Source organism: Balaenoptera acutorostrata, chromosome 4, assembly GCF_949987535.1.
Source record: "Balaenoptera acutorostrata chromosome 4, mBalAcu1.1, whole genome shotgun sequence".
In the NCBI taxonomy this organism is placed as follows: domain Eukaryota; kingdom Metazoa; phylum Chordata; class Mammalia; order Artiodactyla; family Balaenopteridae; genus Balaenoptera; species Balaenoptera acutorostrata.
The window spans coordinates 105,569,857-105,590,978 of NC_080067.1; the positions used below are offsets into that span (position 1 = coordinate 105,569,857).

General features: G+C 38.1%; 1 protein-coding gene across 1 annotated transcript in view; it reads left to right on the forward strand.

Annotated features, from left to right (window-relative positions):
* Positions 1-12,310, forward strand: part of GABRR3 (gamma-aminobutyric acid type A receptor subunit rho3) — a 39,400-nt gene extending 27,090 nt beyond the window's left edge. The window contains exons 8-10 of the mRNA XM_007164061.2: positions 701-853; positions 7,106-7,302; positions 12,008-12,310. Of these exons, the coding sequence (XP_007164123.2) occupies positions 701-853; positions 7,106-7,302; positions 12,008-12,310 (653 nt within the window). The remainder of the gene's footprint in view (positions 1-700; positions 854-7,105; positions 7,303-12,007) is intronic.
* Positions 12,311-21,122: the final 8,812 nt, after the last annotated feature.

Genomic DNA, 21,122 nt, shown 5'->3' on the forward strand with positions numbered 1-21,122 from the left:
GTGGATGTGACTACAATTTGTACTTTTGATCAGCACAAATTAATCAATATTACCAACGTGAGTTTATATAATTCCAACAACAAGCAAAAGAACATTATTTGGCTACGTTTTGGCAGATTTATCATAGATAAATTAATGGTACCCATGAAACTTTGAAATAATAAAAAATAGTTTATGGACACTCCCTGCCTTTTAGCTCTTCTTTGAATCCCTAGCTGTCTGGATCCTAACTTGGAATCCAGTGACCTAGTAGCTACTGTGAATCTTTTCCTTCACATAAAATATTTCATTTCATTTGTTATAGCTAATAAATAGTTTATTGGCTATTGCATCAGTCATTAGCCATGTACTGAAGACTTTCTCACCTGCAGAAACACTGCAAACACAGTATATTTTGGAGAAAGGTCTTTAAAGGCCATCCCATAAAATGTAATTACCATTCATCCCTGAACAGCAGGTATGAAATTTAAAGGAGGATCTTTGAGTCAGATAATTAAACAGACTGCAGTTCAGTTAGTTCAACAAACATTGGATGGAGTGTCAGGCCCAGGTCCTATGCCAATGCTGGGTAAACAAGGGTGAGTGTGTTAAGTTCCATGTTCCCTAGGAGCTTGGAGTCTAAAGAAGCAGGTTGTTTCACTAAGTGTGGGGTTTCCACGAAGAAGCCTGTTCTGATGAAAACTTTGGCTTTTTCTCATAGGTTGGTACCATAGGCTTTTCATCAACTTTGTGCTAAGGAGGCATATTTTCTTCTTCGTGCTGCAAACCTATTTCCCGGCTGTGTTGATGGTAATGCTTTCCTGGGTTTCATTTTGGATTGACCAGAGAGCTGTTCCTGCAAGGGTTTCCTTGGGTAAGTCTTTCCACACCTTTGTGAAATGTTAATATGGGAGAAATGTCGAGGAAGGTAAATAAAAAGGGTGATAAGTGGAGAGGGAAAGAGACTGATGATTTAGTAGGGATAGTTACTGAAAACCTCCCTATCCCTTGCCCAAGTTCATTTCACTTTCCCTGACAAACCCGTACATCACAGAAGATTTCAATTCAAACCATTTCACAGTATACTACTGGTACGTTAATAAATTACTTCTTGGAGAGGGGGATGTTTGAATTTGGAAACATGAGCACTAGTTAGAAATTAGGGCGTAATCTAAACGCTAAAATCAGAATCAGCTGCAGTGGAATTTTAGGTATGGTGACACATTAGTGGGCAAGAGATTTCAGGTGGAGAAACATTTCCAGCCTCATTAACAGGTATATTATCTCCTCTATCTACATATGTTATATGCCACCGTCACACATACAGATTTACGGGAATGATTTCAGACCCACTTAGCAGTTATTGAGTCCTTACAAAGTGGAGTTGCCAAGCTAAGCACTTAGATAACGTGTTACTTAACGGGAACCCAAGAGTCAATCCCACCTGCCTTCTTAGCTGGTTTGGGGCAGAAATCTATCATTTTGGCTGATTTTGTTCTTTCGCCTGTAATGCTCTATCTAGAGCATTAGTGGTTCATTAGTCATAAGTGGTTCATAATCATTGTAATTATCACACAATTCATTCCAGAAAGGGTGATTTCTAAGTTAATGTTCACAAATTATATGCATACTTCAAAAGATCATTTGAAAGACATAAATTGTCATTAATGTTAATAATTTGTTCACCTCTTTCGCCTATTAAAAGCTTCAATCTACAAGCATTTGAGGCTTGAATGTCTTCAAGAGGAAACATACTATCTGAATGAGTAATTAAATTATTGTGGCTGTTCCTTCACATCAGAGCAGCCTGGCCCTGACCTCAGTAGGGCAGTAGGGCAGTGTAGACCCAAAAAAGGAGACTAAAGGCCTATTTCCAGCCCTCCAGACAGAATGAGAAGGGCATTCAGTCTCTAAAGGTTTATGGATATGATTTTCAATGGGATCCCTGAAGCTGACTGCTCAACTCTTATACTTTGAAAATGTCAACAGTAAAAGCTGGTTCCAAGGCAGGGTGGGGTGAATGGAGAACACTGAAATCCATTTAAGTCGCCCCTGAAGTTCTATGCTTCTACATCTGATTCCTCAGGGTTAGGAAATTGCTATGCAGATTTATGTAAAATAATATACAAATCAGAAGTGTCCCTCTCCTTCTTTTTAAGAGAACTGTAGTATTCCTAGAACACTGCTATCCTCTCAGGCTTTTCCTCCCTACCACCTTCAAGTTCTTTCAAAGATACTTTGCCCTCTGTTTAAAAAAATTTTTTTTTATTGATGTATAGTTGATTTACAATGTTGTGTTAGTTTCAGGTGTACAGCAAAGTGATTCAGATTCCTTCCCATTACAGGTTATTGCAAGATATTATGTATAGTAACCTGTGCTATATAGTAGGTCCTTGCTGTTTATCTATTTTATACACAGTAGTGTGTATCTGTTAATCCCAAACTCCTAATTTTTCAGTGCACCCAGTGAGGAGTAGAGAGCAGAAATCCAGCCCAAGCTCCATGGGACATGGTTTGGGGTGACGTCCTCAAGAGGAAGGGGCACCTCTTACTAATTTGCACAAAGATGTAGTTTGGGCTTGCAGACACCTTGTCATAGCTTACTTCACCTCCTGCTCTTCTTGCCCCAGTTCAACCTTATGACCAGAGTGATATCTCTAAAACGCAAATGTGATCACAATACTCTCATCTCAAATGCCATTGGAGTAAATACACTCAACTTGGAATCCAAGGTGCCCCTTGAGGGGTACCAGATAAAATACAGGACACTTGCTTAAATCTGTATTTTAGATAAGCACCAAATAATGTTTTTGTATAAGTATATCCCAAATATTGTATGGGACATACTGATACTAAAACACTGTTCATTGTTCATCTGAAATTGAAATATAACTGAGTGTTCTGTATTTTTATTTGCTAAATTTTCAATCATACTCCTGCCCCAACATACTAGCCCTAATAAGCTTCAACCAATTTGAATGTTCAATGTTCTCAAACAGGCCCTCATGCCTATCTGCTTATCTCACCTCTATGCATTTGTTCTGGCTCTCACTCTGCCTGGAATGCCCTCCCTACCTGTCTTTCTCTGTCAAATTCAGCCATTTCTATACAGCCAGAAGGCTTTACTGATGGTTCCAGGCAGATATGGTCTCTCCCATCTTTGGACCACATAGCACTCTGTATCTCTCCTGAGGCCCCTACTTCCTCTATTTCATGTTCAGCTATGGGATGGGTTGGTAGCTCATCTTGTCTCCTGTATTAGAATATGAGTTTCTTAAAGACCAGGATCATTATTATCCTCTTTTTTGTCCCTACGTGACTGGCACGGTGTCCTGCACATATTTTGTGCTCAATACATAGTTGTTAAACTACCAGTATTTAGCCCACCATGTTTTTAATAACTATATTTTAGCTACTAACTGAAAACAATGATGATTCATTGCTCATTAAGACTCTTCCACATTTGAGTTCATTTGCTGATTGAGGATGAATCATTTGCTGGTTAAGACCCTTCCACATTTGTCATGTTTCAGATAAAGAACAATGGAAGCTGAACAGCACAAAAGTATCAATTGTGATTAGGCACTTCTCATAAGAGATAATAGCTGTCATAACTTGGAATGTGTAATGGGCTAAAATACCATTCTATGTTTCTATTCGATTTGGTGTGAGACTATTATGAGCTGTTCAAGGATGTTTTAACCCTCATGGAGGGTTCTCCTCTCCTTTCTATCTCCCTCCTTCTTTCCTTGCCTCCATCATTCCTGTTTTGACCCCTCTGCTGGGGTATGCCATTCGTGTACAATGTATGAAGTAATGGGGTCATTTATCAGGAAATAAATAAACATGGCAGAGAAAGGCAACTAAAACTTTCAGGCATGTAGTCATTCATAAAGAAAAATGTCTAACGGGGATATCCCATTTACCTGGAAAAGTAAATACTTCGGAGCTATTCATTTTACCATTATAGAAGTAACCAGAACTTCTGTGCCGTGGACTCTGGCACCACCTCTGTGGAATAATGGTTGTTACTTTCTGGCCACAGAGTGGTATTTCGATATCCAGCCTATGTTTCTCTCCCTCACATCACTTAATATTTTTCTTCTGCCTAAGCCTACAGGGAAAATGTTTTTACTCATTTAAAGATGAATGTAGACACCTATTCCTTCAAAAGAGCTCCCCACCACACAGCCACTGAAGGGGTGAACTGACTCAACAGTTCTAAGTGAAGTCTGCAGGCCCTACTGCTTTCACACAGGTCAATGAACCTCTCCATCATAGATGGCAAAAAATAGCCAATGAAACACAAAGATAAATGAATAATTCTCCCCTAACTGCAGGGCCCTTTGGATCTCATATGTGTCCTGAAGCATTAATATGGTGAGTGAAACTGCGAGGCTCAGGGAAGTTGAGTCCCAGGGGCCAGACTAAGTATTGCCTCTTAACACTTTCCTAACTATGCATAGCAATTTCAGTAGGTGGGAAAATAATTCTCTAATCCCAACACAGGACCTTTCTTTGACTAAATGGTCACTTCATATAATTCAAAACTCCTTTATTGAGATGTTAACTTTAATGGGCTTGGAAGGAATACAGTTTGTCAAGGTTAATGTATTTCTAAGGGGTGGCTCAAGACAAAGTAAGTGTGGTTAATGTAGCTGTAATACTCCTCACTCCAAGTCCTATTGCTTTAGGAATTTAGATATCAGTTTTCTCACCCCTTACTCCCTATACTCAACATTCCCTTCTCCCCAGTCTCCCTGTCTCTCCCTCTCTCTCTCTCTGTTTGCTCCTTTTAAAGAAGAAAGTCTAGAATGCTGATTTAAAAATAAATAAAGCTACCATAAATTAGTTGGACTAAGCACCCTTCTAAAGAAAATGACTGCTAGTTTATTGCTGTCTGGCAAATATAGATAATGCAATTCCCTTTTATTGACCCAACAGTCATCAGTTTAAAATACATGACAAGAGCATGTATTTGTGTGTTTTTCCAAACCCTTATTTTGTCCATTAAGCTTCATGTTACTGTTCATTGAAAAAAATTCAAGTTCTATCTTCCATATCTTAGAAAACCAGTAAGAGAAAACATTTAAAATTTTTTGAACAAATGAGGTAAACATTCCTAAATAGGAATGTTCATTTAGGATTTTCACAGTTTTCACAGTTTTACCAGGGAAATCCTGACAGGAATAAGACTTCTGGCCTCTTGTAAAGCACAAAGTACCTTCACGCTTCCTGACATAATTCTACGCTCAATTTTACAGCATCTTGTCTCAGAGATACTCCATATATAGAAATTGGTTTATAATCTTAAAAACAAAAGGAAATTTCCTCTACAGGTTCAGAATGAGAGGCCACAGGTTTGCATGAAAAAAGCATGGGTTCTACACTCAGAGAGAAAGGTTTCAGTCCTGCTCCTGACCAAACTCAGGCTAATTAGCCACTCTCCACTCATACTTCTTTTCTGCAACATGTGGCTAATATTTACCTAGGTTTGTGGTGGGTAAACATTCAATAAAGGCAAGCAAGTTTTATTTATTAATCTCAGCTTCAGGTATACATACACCTGATCCATTAATAAAAATTTCACATCTCCATGTTTATGTAGCAAGGAATGCAAGCAGCATCCACTGATAACGCAGATTATTGATGTTACCATTGTTGGGGAAACCTGAGACTCAATTGGTCAGTGGCCTGCATTTAATGGTAAGTGCTAGAGAAGCTTTTAGGTTTCTTATTCTGGAGTTCAAATCAGTGTGAAGGTGAGATTCCAGGCCCTCCTATGGTGACTATCAAATTGCCAAATTGCATTGGTTTTGATCGTCCAAAGGAAAAACTTAATTTAAAATCGAATAGCTCTGTAGCACTGTCATTGTCTTTGATATGGGCCTCCCTCAAATGAGAACCTTGCAGAATTATAGAATTTGTTGAAAAGGTAGAAATGTGTGGGTGAAAGCTGTCCACGTGCTGTATCTGTACATTTAGGAGTAAATCGCAGTGCTCTTCCTGCTGTTCGGGACTCTGTCAACATTAAAATGTTCTCACAACTTATAAAAATCATTAAGGATTCCATTTGCGCTTCCCTGGTGGGAAGTTAATAAATAAAACCATGCCAGCCAGTGTACATTTCAAATATTTACAATACTTTACTTTCTCTCCAGGAAGTACTCTTGCAGTATGCCTCTGAGAAATTAGTGTAGACACAGAATAGCCCTCCCCAAGGCTGGCATTTTATTAAGGAAATCTCAGAGTCACTTCTTTCTCCATTGTCCCCCAGAACATTGATATCGTTACCTCTGACGCCCATGGCAGGGATTAAAGAAGGGAAAGGAAGAGAAGAAAAGGAAAGGGAAGGGGAAGGCAGTGGTCAGGGAGAGGAAGGGAAGAGAAGGAAAGCGGTGGGAGTACTGGACAACAAGGGAAAGGGAGGGGAGGGGCAAAAACTAAGTGGCATGTAGCAGTTGCTTAGTAAATATTTACACTGAACCCAGCCTCCACTAACACACTTCTGTTCTGAATCTCAACTGAATTGTAGTTTCAGTAACAAGGGGCAAAGTGATACCAATAACGATGGCTTGTAAGTATTCTATATGAAAGAAAAATACAGAGAAAGCAATCTTTAATGCTACTAAAGATCACTCCCTGACAAATGAAAGATTAAAGATTGACATGAAGATGCTTTCTGAACAGTAAAAGTTGTGAAATGATGGGGAAGGGTAGTGGAAATGGTTTTAGAATTTCTTTCTCAGAAGAATTTTTAAAACTTGAATACATTATTACCTTCCTGGGATGGTTAAAAGAGGCCCAGTTGAGGGTGGGAAGCAATCAATCCTTAAAGACAAGTCTGACTCCGTGGAGACCTTAGCTGGAGGGAAGGAAACGTCACGGACAATGGGGGTGAGGGTGAGAAAAAGAGATGGAAAGAGAAATCCAAGGAGAGTTTCTTGCTTAGGCTCAAGCTGTGTACTAGGTTAACATGCTGGGATTCCGCCCCCCACACACACACCTTTGATCACCAGGTATCAATCCGTATCAATCTGGAAATGTATCCCCTGGTGTCATCCAGCACCAGCACCTGGAGCTGAATGGTTATGTCACTGAACTCATCACTGTTCTCAAATGGCAGGAATCACCACGGTGCTGACCATGTCCACGATCCTCTCTGGGGTGAGTGCCTCCATGCCCCAGGTGTCCTACGTCAAGGCCGTGGACGTGTACCTGTGGGTTAGCTCCCTCTTTGTCTTCCTGTCAGTCCTTGAGTACGCAGCCGTGAACTACCTCACCACAGTGAAAGAGAGGAAACAATTCAAGAAGACAGGGAAGGTATTGCCTTGTTTTGACTGTTGTATCCTTTCTGGAATGTTAAAAAGACTATCCTCATCTATGCCCTCTCCTGACAGCATTGCAACCCTTGTATGAAGGCCATGTGCCTTGGCAAGATGCAAGTTTATGGGGTGATGGCAATTTGATATTGAACTTTATTCTTTCTGCTCTGTGCTGGTTGGTTTCCTCAGCATCCTCCTTCACCTTTGCCAAGAGATTTTCTGTGTGAGGAACTTCTCTCAGTGTGCTCCCCTCCACTGACTCTAACCCTTGAAAAGAAGGGGTTGATGTACAAATCACATCCTTTCAAGTAGATGATGATGATGATGATAATAATAATAGCTAACATTTAATGAGTGTTTCTTATATATTGGCATTGTGCTAACCATCCAACATATTATGTCTTTTAATTCTCAAAGTAACCCCAAGAGTTTGGTACTTTATCACCTTCGTTTTACGGAGGTGAAATAGGAGCAGATGGGAGAGTAACTTGACCAAGGCCCCACAGCTTAAGAGGAATCAGGATTTGCATTTGGAGCACCCTGACTCCAAAGGCTGTGCTCTCAACCAATCAATGATAGCTCTCCCCCAAGAGCTAGGATTTATTTTTCTTTCCTGGTCACTCGGGAGAGTGGGAGAGCATGAGGGAAGGTTCTTCTCTTCACAGTGTACTGGGAATAAGGTGCCTTCTGGGCCCTAAATGTTATCACATGTTTCTTGTGACATTACTTTATCAATCTGGATAGATTGCTCTCTACCTGCTTCATTTCACAAAGGGGTGGGGCACCAACTTCCTGTTATTATGAGAACTGACACATGATATTTTACTTCAGAAACCTAACTGATCAAATTAATTTGTTTGCTATATATATGTGTGTGTGTATATGTGTATATATATATGCACAATTTTAATGTGATATATTCACATTTGTTTAAGAAATTCTTATAATGAGTATTTATACACACCCAAAACATTATTTAATATTTTTTATACTTCTAGTGAGAGTATTTCATACTTTTCAGAGCATTTTTATATCCTCTTCTCGAACTGAACCCTCATATCAACTCCGTGATGTAGGCCTTGCGGAGATGATTGTCTCTGTTTTTAAACTGAAGCAGCAGAGTTTTAGTGACGTAAAGTGATTTGCCAAAAGATCCACAGCCAACAGAGCTGCAGTCACAGTTCAGATCTCCTGTAATGCTACTTCAGTCTTTTATTTCATATCCTTTGAGTCAAATCTGTCATAGAAACTGATTTTGCTTCATTGCAGATGCTTTAGTTTCTTTTGTTGACAGCATGGAAGTATGAGTCTCTGTCACGTACATACCCACAGTGACCGCTAGGCAGGCATGAGAAAATCAGGAGCTTTTAGACGAGTATGCAGTAATCGGCATGTACACATCACCTGGGATTTGTTAAGATTTTCGTTCAGTAGGTCTGGGGTGGGAGCTGAGGGTCTGCATTTCTAAGCCCCAGCTGCTGACAATCCATAGCCACACCGTGAATAGCAATGATTAGATAAGCTGTGAAGGGAAAGAGATAAATGTGTGATGAGGAGAAGAATTTTGTTCTTGTTTTATTTTGTCTTGTTTTGTTTTCATGTGGGGAGTGGTGAACCCAAGACAGAGGCACTGTCTATCGGCCTCTATTTCGGCCGCCTCTATCCAGTCCTTTGACTCCTCACCTCCACCCACCCCACCACAAAACACATGTGCTCACACTACCTGCATGTCTTTTTCACTTGATCGGGTTGTTCACAATCTTCTGTGTACCTCAGAAGATATTCTTTTAATTAATAAGCATTGTTCACTTTAAAAATTATTTTTTATTTTCAATTGTAGTAAAATATACATAACGTAGAACTTGCCATCTTAATTGTTTTTAAGTGTACAGTTTCATAGTATTAAGACACATACTTGTATGTATGGTAAGATACACATTACCATACAACCAATCTCCAGAAAGTGTTCACCTTGCAAGATTGAAACTCTGTACCCATTAAACGACTCCCCATTTCCCCCTCCTCCCAACCTCTGGAAACCACCATTCTATGCATTCTCCTTCAAAGGTGCAATTATCTCAAAGAAATGTCCTACTTGCCCTTCATATGTTTGTGGTACAAATGAAAGAGCACAGATTTGGAGTCAGAAGTGATGCCAAACCTAATATCCTAGCTCTGTGTGCCAGGCTGTCTCCTAAACCTCATTCTGCATTTGCAAAATGGTGGAATTTCTTCCCTATTACCTCACAGAGCTGTTGTGAAGATCAAATGATATAATAAACGCATTTAACATTTTTGCATACCATAAAGTGCTACACAAATGTTATGTTCTTATTGTGATTAGTGCCCAGAGCATATGCTCTGAAGGAGTAGCAGTTTTGATAGGGATAGTGGGAACAGGCTGTTTGAGATGAGAGATCTTTAAAGGGGTGGAATGCTCTGGTGAGATGCAGGGAAGAAAGATATGTCTGTAGGTTTGGGGGCTAATCAATGATACCTCTCCCCTCTGTATGTGAGTTGGGAAACCAGTTTGAGAGAGAGAGAGAGATGTAGGAGCCAGACTGATGGATGTGATAATGTTACCTTTGTTATTGGTAAAGCAGTTTGGAGAAATTGCCTTAGATCTGTGAGCAGGGGGTCCCACTAATATTTCATCGCTGTATTCAGTGTACTTGCTCTCTTGGTCACTGGCGAAACTAGACAATTCAGGATTCCCCTGTGAGGACAGTCTCCTATACCTCATTGCAGAAAACGAACCTGGACACCAATGCAGATCCTAAAGTGACTCCAAAAGGGCTAAAACCACACATGCCAGTTCCTTCTTCCAAACCCCTAGGGTAGAGTGATTGAGGGGTGATGAGAAAGACCAGGAATGTTAGGCTATGGAGTTCCTCCCTATGAAATCATGAAGTTAAGCAAAGCTCATTTCCTCCCAACACCACCATCACCACCATCACACACCTGTCCCAACCACCCCCAGATACCAAGAGATGGGAGAACAGCAAGGTCCATGGAAAATTTGTCCCTAGCATTGACCATTGCCCAGAAAGGAGAAAGGAAGCTATTTTCTTTCTTATTCTTCATCCAAATGTTTTCCTAATTCTAGGACTTAGAACTCAGTCTAAAACCGTCAGATCTATACTTTAGATATAATATGCCTTATCTTTGTGCTTATTTGTAAGCTGGAGTAAAAAATTAAAGACCAGTTCTAAAACTGTTTCTATTGGAACAACCAACTTACAAACTTGTGGACATTAGCAGCCTACTGGTAAATTGTGCACTGCAAGGTTTAACCAATTTTATAGATCTAAATTATCATAATGGAGAAAGAAAATGGTACCATTGTTTTTCAGAGAAGATTACGTCTTTTGTAACATACTAATGACATTTTTGTTAAAAGTGTGGATGTCCAGTGGGATGACTCAGCAGTGTTCTGAGGGGCTAGCAAAACCAAGGAGACAGTACATAGTTATTCTATCCTCAGATCCAGAGTTGGATATATTATTAGTGTTATTATTGGCTATTGGTTAGTAATTCAGTCTCAATGTTGTTTCATGTTTATTTTACCCATTTTCATTTTACTATGAAAAGTTTCTACAACTAAAACAAAAAGGGACAACATAATTCGAGTATGGGTCCCTGGTTAGTTTACTGACTGCACAAAATAGTCCTTATGTCTCTTGAATTCAGTAAAATATTAGGTTTTTGAGTCAGTATTGAACCAAATACACGTTTTGGCAGAATTTACTCTGCAGCCTCCAATTTGAACTATGGATACTTTCAACCAGTAGTAGCCTGTCCATATTTGTTCCTTTTTTAACTTCCCTAGAGATCAAAAAGAAATTTTGTTTTCTCAGAAAGCAATTAGTAACAGCTGCTTCCTAGACACAGCTCTGTATCAGGGAGAACCACTATCTCCCGCAGAGTAAAACCTTAAAGAAAAACAATGGTTTAGATTCAGTCAAGCAATGGAGCCAGAAAGCATTGATAACTCACTCCTTCAAAAAAATACACCAATTTCAAGTTGTTTAATTGAGCTATGTTAGTATCATTTAAAGGTACTTTTCAGCAAAAGTGGGAAGGCTTGGTCAATTTGCATTTTAAAAGGGCAGCTAAAATCATTCCCTATCTCTACCCCAAATTCAAGCAAAAATGGATCACCAGATGATATTGTTCTGTTTTGGGGCAAAAAACCCACACTGATTAGGCATGTTTTCTCTAAAGAGGAAAAATACATTGAAAAACAAGTCCAATTGGCTTATATTGCTCTTCTGATAAATCATATTCAATTTCAACTCACAGACTTAGGGCAAACAATTCATACTACTCAGAAACAAAGAGGAAAACTTGAAACAATGTTCCCTTTTGTGGAAAAAAACATTGAGTGTAACAGTCTGTCAGGCCTGGACTAAATTAGAAAACATTGACAATTATAGTTGTGATACATTTATTTGCATAATGCTCAAATATCTCTCTCTCTAAATCCCTATTAAAAATGGATGTCTAAGATGATGTTTTCCATTTATTATGAAAATGACTTTTAATCAGACACCAGAAGCAAAACCAGAATTCTATTCTTTAAAATAAGCAAACATTCTAGTATTTATTAAAACTATTTTTAAAATCTGATTGTTTAGATTTTTACTGTAATTCCAACTCCTAAAACCATATTCATGACTAACTAACAAAAGTCTTTTTGTCAGATTTCTGGAATGTACAGTATTGATGCAGCTCAAGCCATAGCCTTCGATGGTTGTTACCATGACAGTACAACTGACACGGACCAGACTTCCTTTTCTCTACACTCAGAAGAGGACTCCATGCAAGAAAGATGCACAGGCAACCTCAGCACAGATTCACCTCGGATAAAGAGAAGAAAATCGCTAGGAGGGCAGGTTGGTAGAATCATTCTGGAGAACAACCATGTCATTGACACCTATTCAAGGATTTTATTTCCCATTGTGTACATTACATTTAATTTGTTTTACTGGAGTATTTACGTGTGAAGAGGAAACCCCAGTTGATAAAATTTGTTTTGGAGTCAGATTATGTTAAAAACAACAATAAAAACCACCAACTCTTTTTTTTTTTTTTTTTTTCCACACACACACACTGTATTTTATTTTTACAAGAGATAGATAGACTGACACCAAGCATTGTACATGGATGACCACAACAAAAGCAACAATGATTGCAATTACCAAACATGAAACACACTTATACTATGTCATAATATTGACATTCAGTCCAGTAATCCTCCACTGTAACAGCTCCTTTACTTTGCAGTGAAAATTGATTTGTATATTCTTTTCCTCTGAGTCCTTGAAAACCACCAACTCTTAACAATAAATTGGACGGTACTAGACTACACTGGAGTCAGCCAGTCACTTCTCCTGGCCCAAATAAGATTTGAAAGTTAACTGGTTCACATCTAGGAAAGAGTTTAAGGTCTTAGGAGAATTTGGCTCCATCAATGAGAGTCGGCATTCTACTTGCCTCCCCCATGCCAGAAGCTGCCTTAAGGACACAGCCTTGCGATAGTAAGGGGTTACTGAGACATCTGGACTGTATACAGAGAGAGAGAGAAAGTGAGTCAGAGAGACAGACAGAGACAGAGAGCGCTGCCCGGATGCAGTCTTTATTGTTGGCTGATCATTTTTCTACAAGGAGCTGCAAATTAAATGGAGAACATGACTATATTTCAGAAGCTGTGTGGCTGACAGGGTCTTGGTGCTCCAGCCTGGTATCAGGCCTGAGCCTCTCAGGTGGGAGAGCCGAGTTCAGGACACTCGACCACCAGAGACCTCCCGGCCCCATGTAAAATCAACCGGTGGGAGCTCTCCCAGAGATCTCCATCTCAATGCTAAGACCCAGCTCCACTCAACGGCCAGCAAGGTCCAGTGTTGGATGCCCCATGCCAAACAACTAGCAAGACAGGAACACAACCCCACCCATTAGCAGAGAGGCTGCCTAAAATCATACTAAGTTCACAGACATCCCAAAACACAGAACCGGATGCAGCCCCACCTACCAGAACACAGGCACCAGTCCCCTCCACCAGGAAGCCTACACAAGCCCCTGAACCAACCTTACCCACTGGGGACAGACACCAAAAACAACGGGAACTACGAACCTGCAGCCTGTGAAAAGGAGACCCCAAACACAGAAATTAAGCAAAATGGGAAGACAGAGAAATATGCAGCAGATAAAGGAGCAAGGTAAAAACCCACCAGACCAAACAAATGAAGAGGAAATAGGCAGTCTACCTGAAAAAGAAGTCAGAGTAATGATAGTAAAGCTGATCCAAAATCTTGGAAATAGAATGGAGAAAATACAAGAAAGTTTTAAAGAAGACCTAGAAGGACTAAAGAGCAAACAAACAATGATGAACAACACAATAAATGCAATTAAAAATTCTCTAGAAGGAATCAAAAACAGAATAACCGAGCCAGAAGAACGGATAAGTGACCTGGAAGATAAAATACTGGAAATAACTACTGCAGAGCAGAATAAAGAAAAAAAATGAAAAGAATTGAGGACAGTCTCAGGGACCTCTGGGACAACATTAATTGCAGCAACATTCGAATTATAGGGGTCCTAGAAGAAGAAAAGAAAAAGAAAGGGTCTGAGAAAATATTTGAAGAGATTTTAGTTGAAAACTTCCCTAACATGGGAAAGGAAATAGTCGATCAAGTCCAGGAAACGCAGAGAGTCCCATATAGGATAAATCCAAGGAGAAACACGCCAAGACACATAATAATCAAACTATCAAAAATTAAATACAAAGAAAAAATATTAAAAGCAGCAAGGGAAAAACAACAAATAATATACAAGAGAATCCTCATAAGGTTAACAACTGATCTTTCAGCAGAAACTCTACAAGCCAGAAGGGAGTGGCAGGAAATATTTAAAGTGATGAAAGGGTAAAACCTACAACCAAGATTACTCTACCCAGCAAGGATCTCATTCCGATTCAAAGAGAAATTAAAACCTTTACAGACAAGCAAAGATTAAGAGAACTCAGCACCACCAAACCAGCTTTACAGCAAACGCTAAAGGAACTTCTCTAGGCAGGAAACACAAGAGAAAGAAAAGACCTACAAAAACAAACCCAAAACAATTAAGAAAATGGTAATAGGAACATATATATCGATAATTACCTTAAATGTAAATGGATTAAATGCTCCAACCAAAAGACACAGACTGGCTGAATGAATACAAAAACAAGACCCATATATATGCTGTGTACAAGAGACCCACTTCAGACCTAGGGACACATAGAGACTGAAAGTGAGGGGCTGGAAAAAGATAGTCCATGCAAATGGAAATCAAAAGAAAGCTGGAATAGCAATTCTCATATCAGACAAAATAGACTTTAAAATAAAGACTGTTATAAGAGACAAAGAAGGATACTACATAACGATCAAGGGATCAATCCAAGAAGTAGATATAACGATTGTAAATATTTATGCACCCAGCATAGGAGCACCTCAATACATAAGGCAAATGCTAACGGCCATAAAAGGAGAAATGGACAGTAACACAATAATATTAAGGGACTTTAACATTGCTTTCACCAATGGACAGATCATCCAAAATGAAAATAAATAAGGAAACACAAGGTTTAAATGATACATTAAGCAAGATGGAATTAATTGATATTTATAGGACATTCCATCCAAAAACAACAGAATACACTTTCTTCTCAAGTGCTCATTGAACATTCTCCAGGATAGATCATATCTTGGGTCACAAATCAAGCCCTGGTAAATTTAAGAAAATTGAAATCGTATCAAGTATCTTTCCCAACCACACCGCTATGAGACTAGATATCAATTACAGGAAGAAATCTGTGAAAAATACAAACATATGGAGGCTAAAGGATACGCTACTAAATAAGCAAGAGATCACTGAAGAAATCAAAGAGGAAATCAAAAAATACCTAGAAACAAATGACAATGAAGACACGATGACCTATGGGATGCAGCAAAAGTGTTTCTAAGAGGGAAGTTTATAGCAATACAATCCTACCTCAAGAAACAAGAAACATCTCAAATAAACAATCTAACCTTACATCTAAAACAATTAGAGAAAGAAGAACAAAAAAACCCCCAAAGTTAGCAGAAGGAAAGAAATCATAAAGATCAGATCAGAAATAAATGAAAAAGAAACAAAGGAAATGATAGCAAAGATCAATAAAACTAAAAGCTGGTTCTTTGAGAAGATAAACAAAATTGATAAACCACTAGCCAGACTAATAAAGAAAAAAAGGAGAAGACTCAAATCAAAGAATTAGAAATGAAAAAGCAGAAATAACAACTGACCCTGCAGAAATACAAAGAATCATGAGGGATTACTGCAAGCAACTCTATGCCAATAAAATGGACAACCTGGAAGAATTGGACAAATTCTTAGAAAAGCACAACCTTCCAAGGCTGAACCAGGAAGAAATAGAATATATAAACAGACCAATCACAAGCACTGAAATTAAAACTGTGATTAAAAATCTTCCAACAAACAAAAGCCCAGGACCAGATGGCTTCACAGGCAAATTCTATCAAACATTTAGAGAAGAGCTAACACCTATCCTTCTCAAACTCTTCCAAAATATAGCAGAAGGAGGAACACTTCCAAACTCATTTGACGAGGCCAGCATCACCCTGATACCAAAACCAGACAAAGATGTCACAAAAAAAGAAAACTACAAACCAATATCACTGATGAACATAGATGCAAAAATCCTCAACAAAATACTAGCAAACAGAATCCAACAGCACATTAGAAGGACCATACACCACGATCAAGTGGGGTTTATCCCAGGAATGCAAGGATTCTTCAATATACTCAAATCAATCAATGTGATACACCATATTAACAAACTGAAGGATAAAAACCATTTGATCATCTCAGTAGATGCAGAAAAAGCTTTTGACAAAATTCAACACCCATTTATTATAAAAACCCTCCAGAAAGTAGTCGTAGAGGGAACTTAACATAATAAAGGCAGTATATGAGAAACCCACAGCCAACAGCATTCTCCATGGTGAAAAACTGAAACCATTTCTTCTAAAATCAGGAACAAGACAAGGGTGCCCACTCTCACCACTATTATTCAACATAGTTTTGGAAGTTGTAGCCACCGCAATCAGAGAAGAAAAAGAAATAAAAGGAATCCAAATCGGAAAAGAAGAAGTAAAACTGTCACTGTTTGCAGATGACATGATACTATACATAGAGAATCCTAAAGATGTTTCCAGAAAACTACTAGAGCTAATCAATGAATTTGGCAAAGAAGCATGATACAAAATTAATGCACAGAAATCTCTTGCATTCCTATACACTAATGATGAAAAATCTGTAAGAGAAATTAAGGAAACACTCCCATTTACCACTGCAACAAAAAGAAGAAAATACCTAGGAATAATTCTACCTAAGGAGAAAAAAGACCTGTATGCAGAAAACTATAAGACACTGATGAAAGAAATTAAAGATGATACAAACAGATGGAGAGATACACCATGTTCTTGGATTGGAAGAGTCAACATTGTGAAAATGACCATACTACCCAAAGCAATCTACAGATTCAATGCAATCCCTATCAAACTACCAATGGCATTTTTCACAGAACTAGAACAAAAAATTTCACAATTTGTATGGAAACTCCAAAGACCCCGAATAGCCAAAGCACTCTTGAGAAAGAAAAAAGGAGTTGGAGGAATCAGCTACCGGACTTCAGACTATACTACAAAGCTACAGTAATCAAGACAGTATGGTCCTGGCACAAAAGCAGAAATATAGATCAATGGAACAGGATAGAAGGCCCAGAGATAAACCCACGCATATATGGTCACCTTATCTTTGATAAAGGAGGCAAGAATGTACAATGGAGAAAATACAGCCTCTTCAATAAGTGGTGCTGGGAAAACTGTACAGCTACATGTAAAAGAATGAAATTAGAACACTCCCTAACACCATACACAAAAATAAACTCAAAATGGATTAAAGACCTAAATGTAAGGCCAGACACTATAAAACTCTTAGAGGAAAACATAGGAAGAACACTTTATGATATAAATCACAGCAATATCCTTTTTGACCCATCTCCTAGAGAAATGGAAACAAAAACAAACAAATGGGACCTAATGAAACTTAAAAGTTTTTGCACAGGAAAGGAAACCATAAACAAGATGAAAAGATAACCCTCAGAATGGGAGAAAGTATTTGCAAACGAAGCAACTGACAAAGGATTAATGTCCAAAATATACAAGCAGCTCATGCAGCTCAATATCAAAAAAACAAACAACCCAATCCAAAAATGGGCAGAAGATCTAAGCAGACATTTCTCCAAAGAAGATATACAGATTGCCAACAAACACATGAAATGCTGCTCAACATCACTAATCATTAGAGAAATGCAAATCAAAACTACAATATGGTATCACCTCACACCGGTCAGAGTGGCCATCATCAAAAAATCTACAAACAATAAATGCTGGAGAGGGTGTTGGGAAAAGGGAACCCTCTTGCACTGTTGGTGGGAATATAAATTGATACAGCCACTATGGAGAACAGTATGGAGGTTCCTTAAAAAACTAAAAATAGAACTACCATCTGACCCAGCAATCCCACTACTGGGCATATACCCTGAGAAAACCATAATTCAAAAAGAGTCATGTACCACAATGTTCACTGCAGCTCTATTTACAATAGCCAGGACATGGAAGCAACCTAAGTGTCCATCAACAGATGAATGGATAAAGAAGATGTGGCACACATATACAATGGACTATTACTCAGCCATAAAAAGAAATGAAATTGAGTTATTTGTAGTGAGGTGGATGGACCTAGAGTCTGTCATACAGAGTGAAGTAAGTCAGAAAGAGAAAAACAAATACCATATGCTAACACATAAATATGGAATCTAAAAAAAAAAAAAAAAGTGGTCATGAAGAACCTAGGGGCAGGACGGGAATATAGACGCAAACCTACTAGGGAATGGACTTGAGGACATGGGGAGGGGGAAGTGTAAGCTGGGACAAAGTGAGAGAGTACCATTGACATATGTACACTACCAAATGTAAAATAAATAGCTAGTGGGAAGCTGCTACACAGCACAGGGAGATCAGCTCAGTGCCTTGTGGCCACCTAGAGGGGTGGGATAGGGAGGGTGAGAGGGAGGCTCACGAGGGAGGGGATATGGGGATATATGTATACATATAGCTGATTCACTTTGTTATACAGCAGAAACTAACACAGCATTGTAAAGCAATTATACTCAAAGATATTAAAAAAAAAAAAAAGAGTCACAGGCATGCATAGTATGGAAAAACAGTTTCCATAGGGAAGGGCTTTGTAACTGCTTCGTCTAGATTCTCCTTGCTTTCTAAATGTAAATTGTCTGCATTTAACTGAGGAATAAAGCTGGACTATCACAATAATTCCAGGAGAGTCTGTTCCTTAGTGCTAGATTACCTAACAGTGCTGAATCCCTCTGAGGTAGAATATCAGCATCAAGGTGGCACCATGGTCACTCACACAGCTGAGATTCCCATGAAAAGCCTCCTTCTTCCATCTCCAATCAAGTCTTTCATCTTATTTTACTATTAAGTTTCATATGTTATTGACACCAAGGGGGGACAAAAAATCTAAACATCACTCAGTCTTCCCATCCTAATGTTAAATTAATACATTAATCTTCAATAATAGCATCTTGTAGTTATAGCTTTCATAGCTTTTTGGAGGTATTTAATTAGTTACCTTTGTTCACCAAATGTTTATTGACCTCCTACATGTACTAGGTTTTTTATTAGGTGTTATGTACTAAAAAATGAATACAAAATGACATTCCTGCCATCAGTGAGTGCACAGCATAGTAGGAACAGTGAAATGGCAGCTACAATAAATAATAAATGTAATGGATGTTAAAATAGAGGTATATACACTACGCTACCTGGGTTCTGAAAAGGGGATATCAAAAGAAGGGAAAAAACATCCATGAAGGGATGTGGACTCTCAATTTAAAAGCAACTGAAGATGCAGCCAGACTTGGTATTGAGTGAAAAAATTGAATGAAATTTATGTATCCCGTAGCAATCTTTAGTAACTTTGGTTGAACCAAGTAAATCAGGTCAAGTGGGTATTAAATAAATGTTTGGTAAGTAGAAAAACCTCCAATGATCAGCATTCATTTTGTAGATTGACAGTTTGCATGCTTTTGTGTTGAGTATTTGTGAAAAAGATTCCATTTAGAGATAAGTTCTTGATAGGAAGTATGAAATATTTCCCATCCTATTTTGATTTCTGGGATTGAATTAAGGGAAATAAATTAAACGGTGTATTACTTTCAGTGTCTTGCCATTTATTTTACCATAAAACAAACTAAAATGATTTGAATTATTTCATGCCAGGTGAAGAGACAAATAACGTCCTGCTTGTTTACCAATAACATTGGTTTCGGTTCTCTATTGTGAATAACATACTGTTCTAGAAACGTATTTTCCTCTTGGGTGCAAAAGATTTAAATGCAAATTCTTTCTCTATTATGACTTCCCTCATGGGCAGGCTAATTCTGGGATACTTCATTCTATTTTCTTAATACAACTTTTTCAGTTCTTTCAAAACTTTCCAAGGATTATATTTTTCTAGGAAACTGTCCAAAATTGAGCTAATATAATTTATTTTAAAACTTTCTCTGTTTAATTGGAAAAACCATAAATATAATTTATAAGTATTCATTTAATAGTTTTTAAGCTTGACTTAAAGGGGGTAAAATTTTCTAGGATTATATTTTCAAAATCTAGAACAGATTAATATCCTATGTGGTTCTTTGGGAATTTGTAGCTATTATTTAAGCAAAATACTACAGTTGGATTAACATTTCTACTTCTGCTATACTCTGTATATAATCGATGCAAAAAAAAAAAAAAAGACAAATCTGCAAATGAACAGAATAAATCTGCACAATTCCCTTCTTCTGAGTCTCCGGTTTTTTAGACATTGCTTTCTTTCTTCCATTTGATCTATAACGTTCAGGACAGCTAACACTTCCGTTGGGCATATTCATTGCACAATTTTAAATGCATCATTGTATACATTTGGCAATCTAGCCCAGAAAAATGGGTCTCTATCACAGGACACATACACTTGGCATTCCTCTTGAGGGGCATTAATGCACAATTGTTGGCCAAGCAAACGTAACTTTTGTTAATGTCTAGAAACACAGTCATTGCACTCTTCAGTAATAAATGTCTAAAATATATTTACTGCTCGAGAGCATTAATTAGAGCGTTCACAATAAGCTCCTAGGATTTTAGCTCACTTTCTTCGCAAATCGGTGGCTTGTTGAAGATGGTGAGGACAGAACTGTTCCTGTGAGCTTTGTTTCTGCTGGGGAGCAACAACGTTCCTGGTTTGCTTCTTATTTCATGAAGAATGAAATCACAGCTACCTGGGAAATCTGTGAGTGACAGACAGCATATAATAGTTATCTCATTGTGATTTTCACTTCATTTACTGATTACAATCTGGAACAGACTGTGTGTGATTGTTCACTGAGGGATAAGCTTGGATAAAATGTGAAGATTTCAGAAAATAGGTTGCTTTCCAAGATTAAGAAAGAGCCAGCCAGCTCTATAAACTGCCTAAATATAGAAATGTGCTATTTTATCAGGACTGCTCTGAAAAACCTATGAAAAGATATATTTTAACTTAAGTTTATTGTTTTTGTTCTGATTACAAAAGAAATACAATTTCATTATAAAAATTAAAAATACCAGTTGGCAAAAAAAAAAAAATCCACTCAAATAGTTCACATTTTAA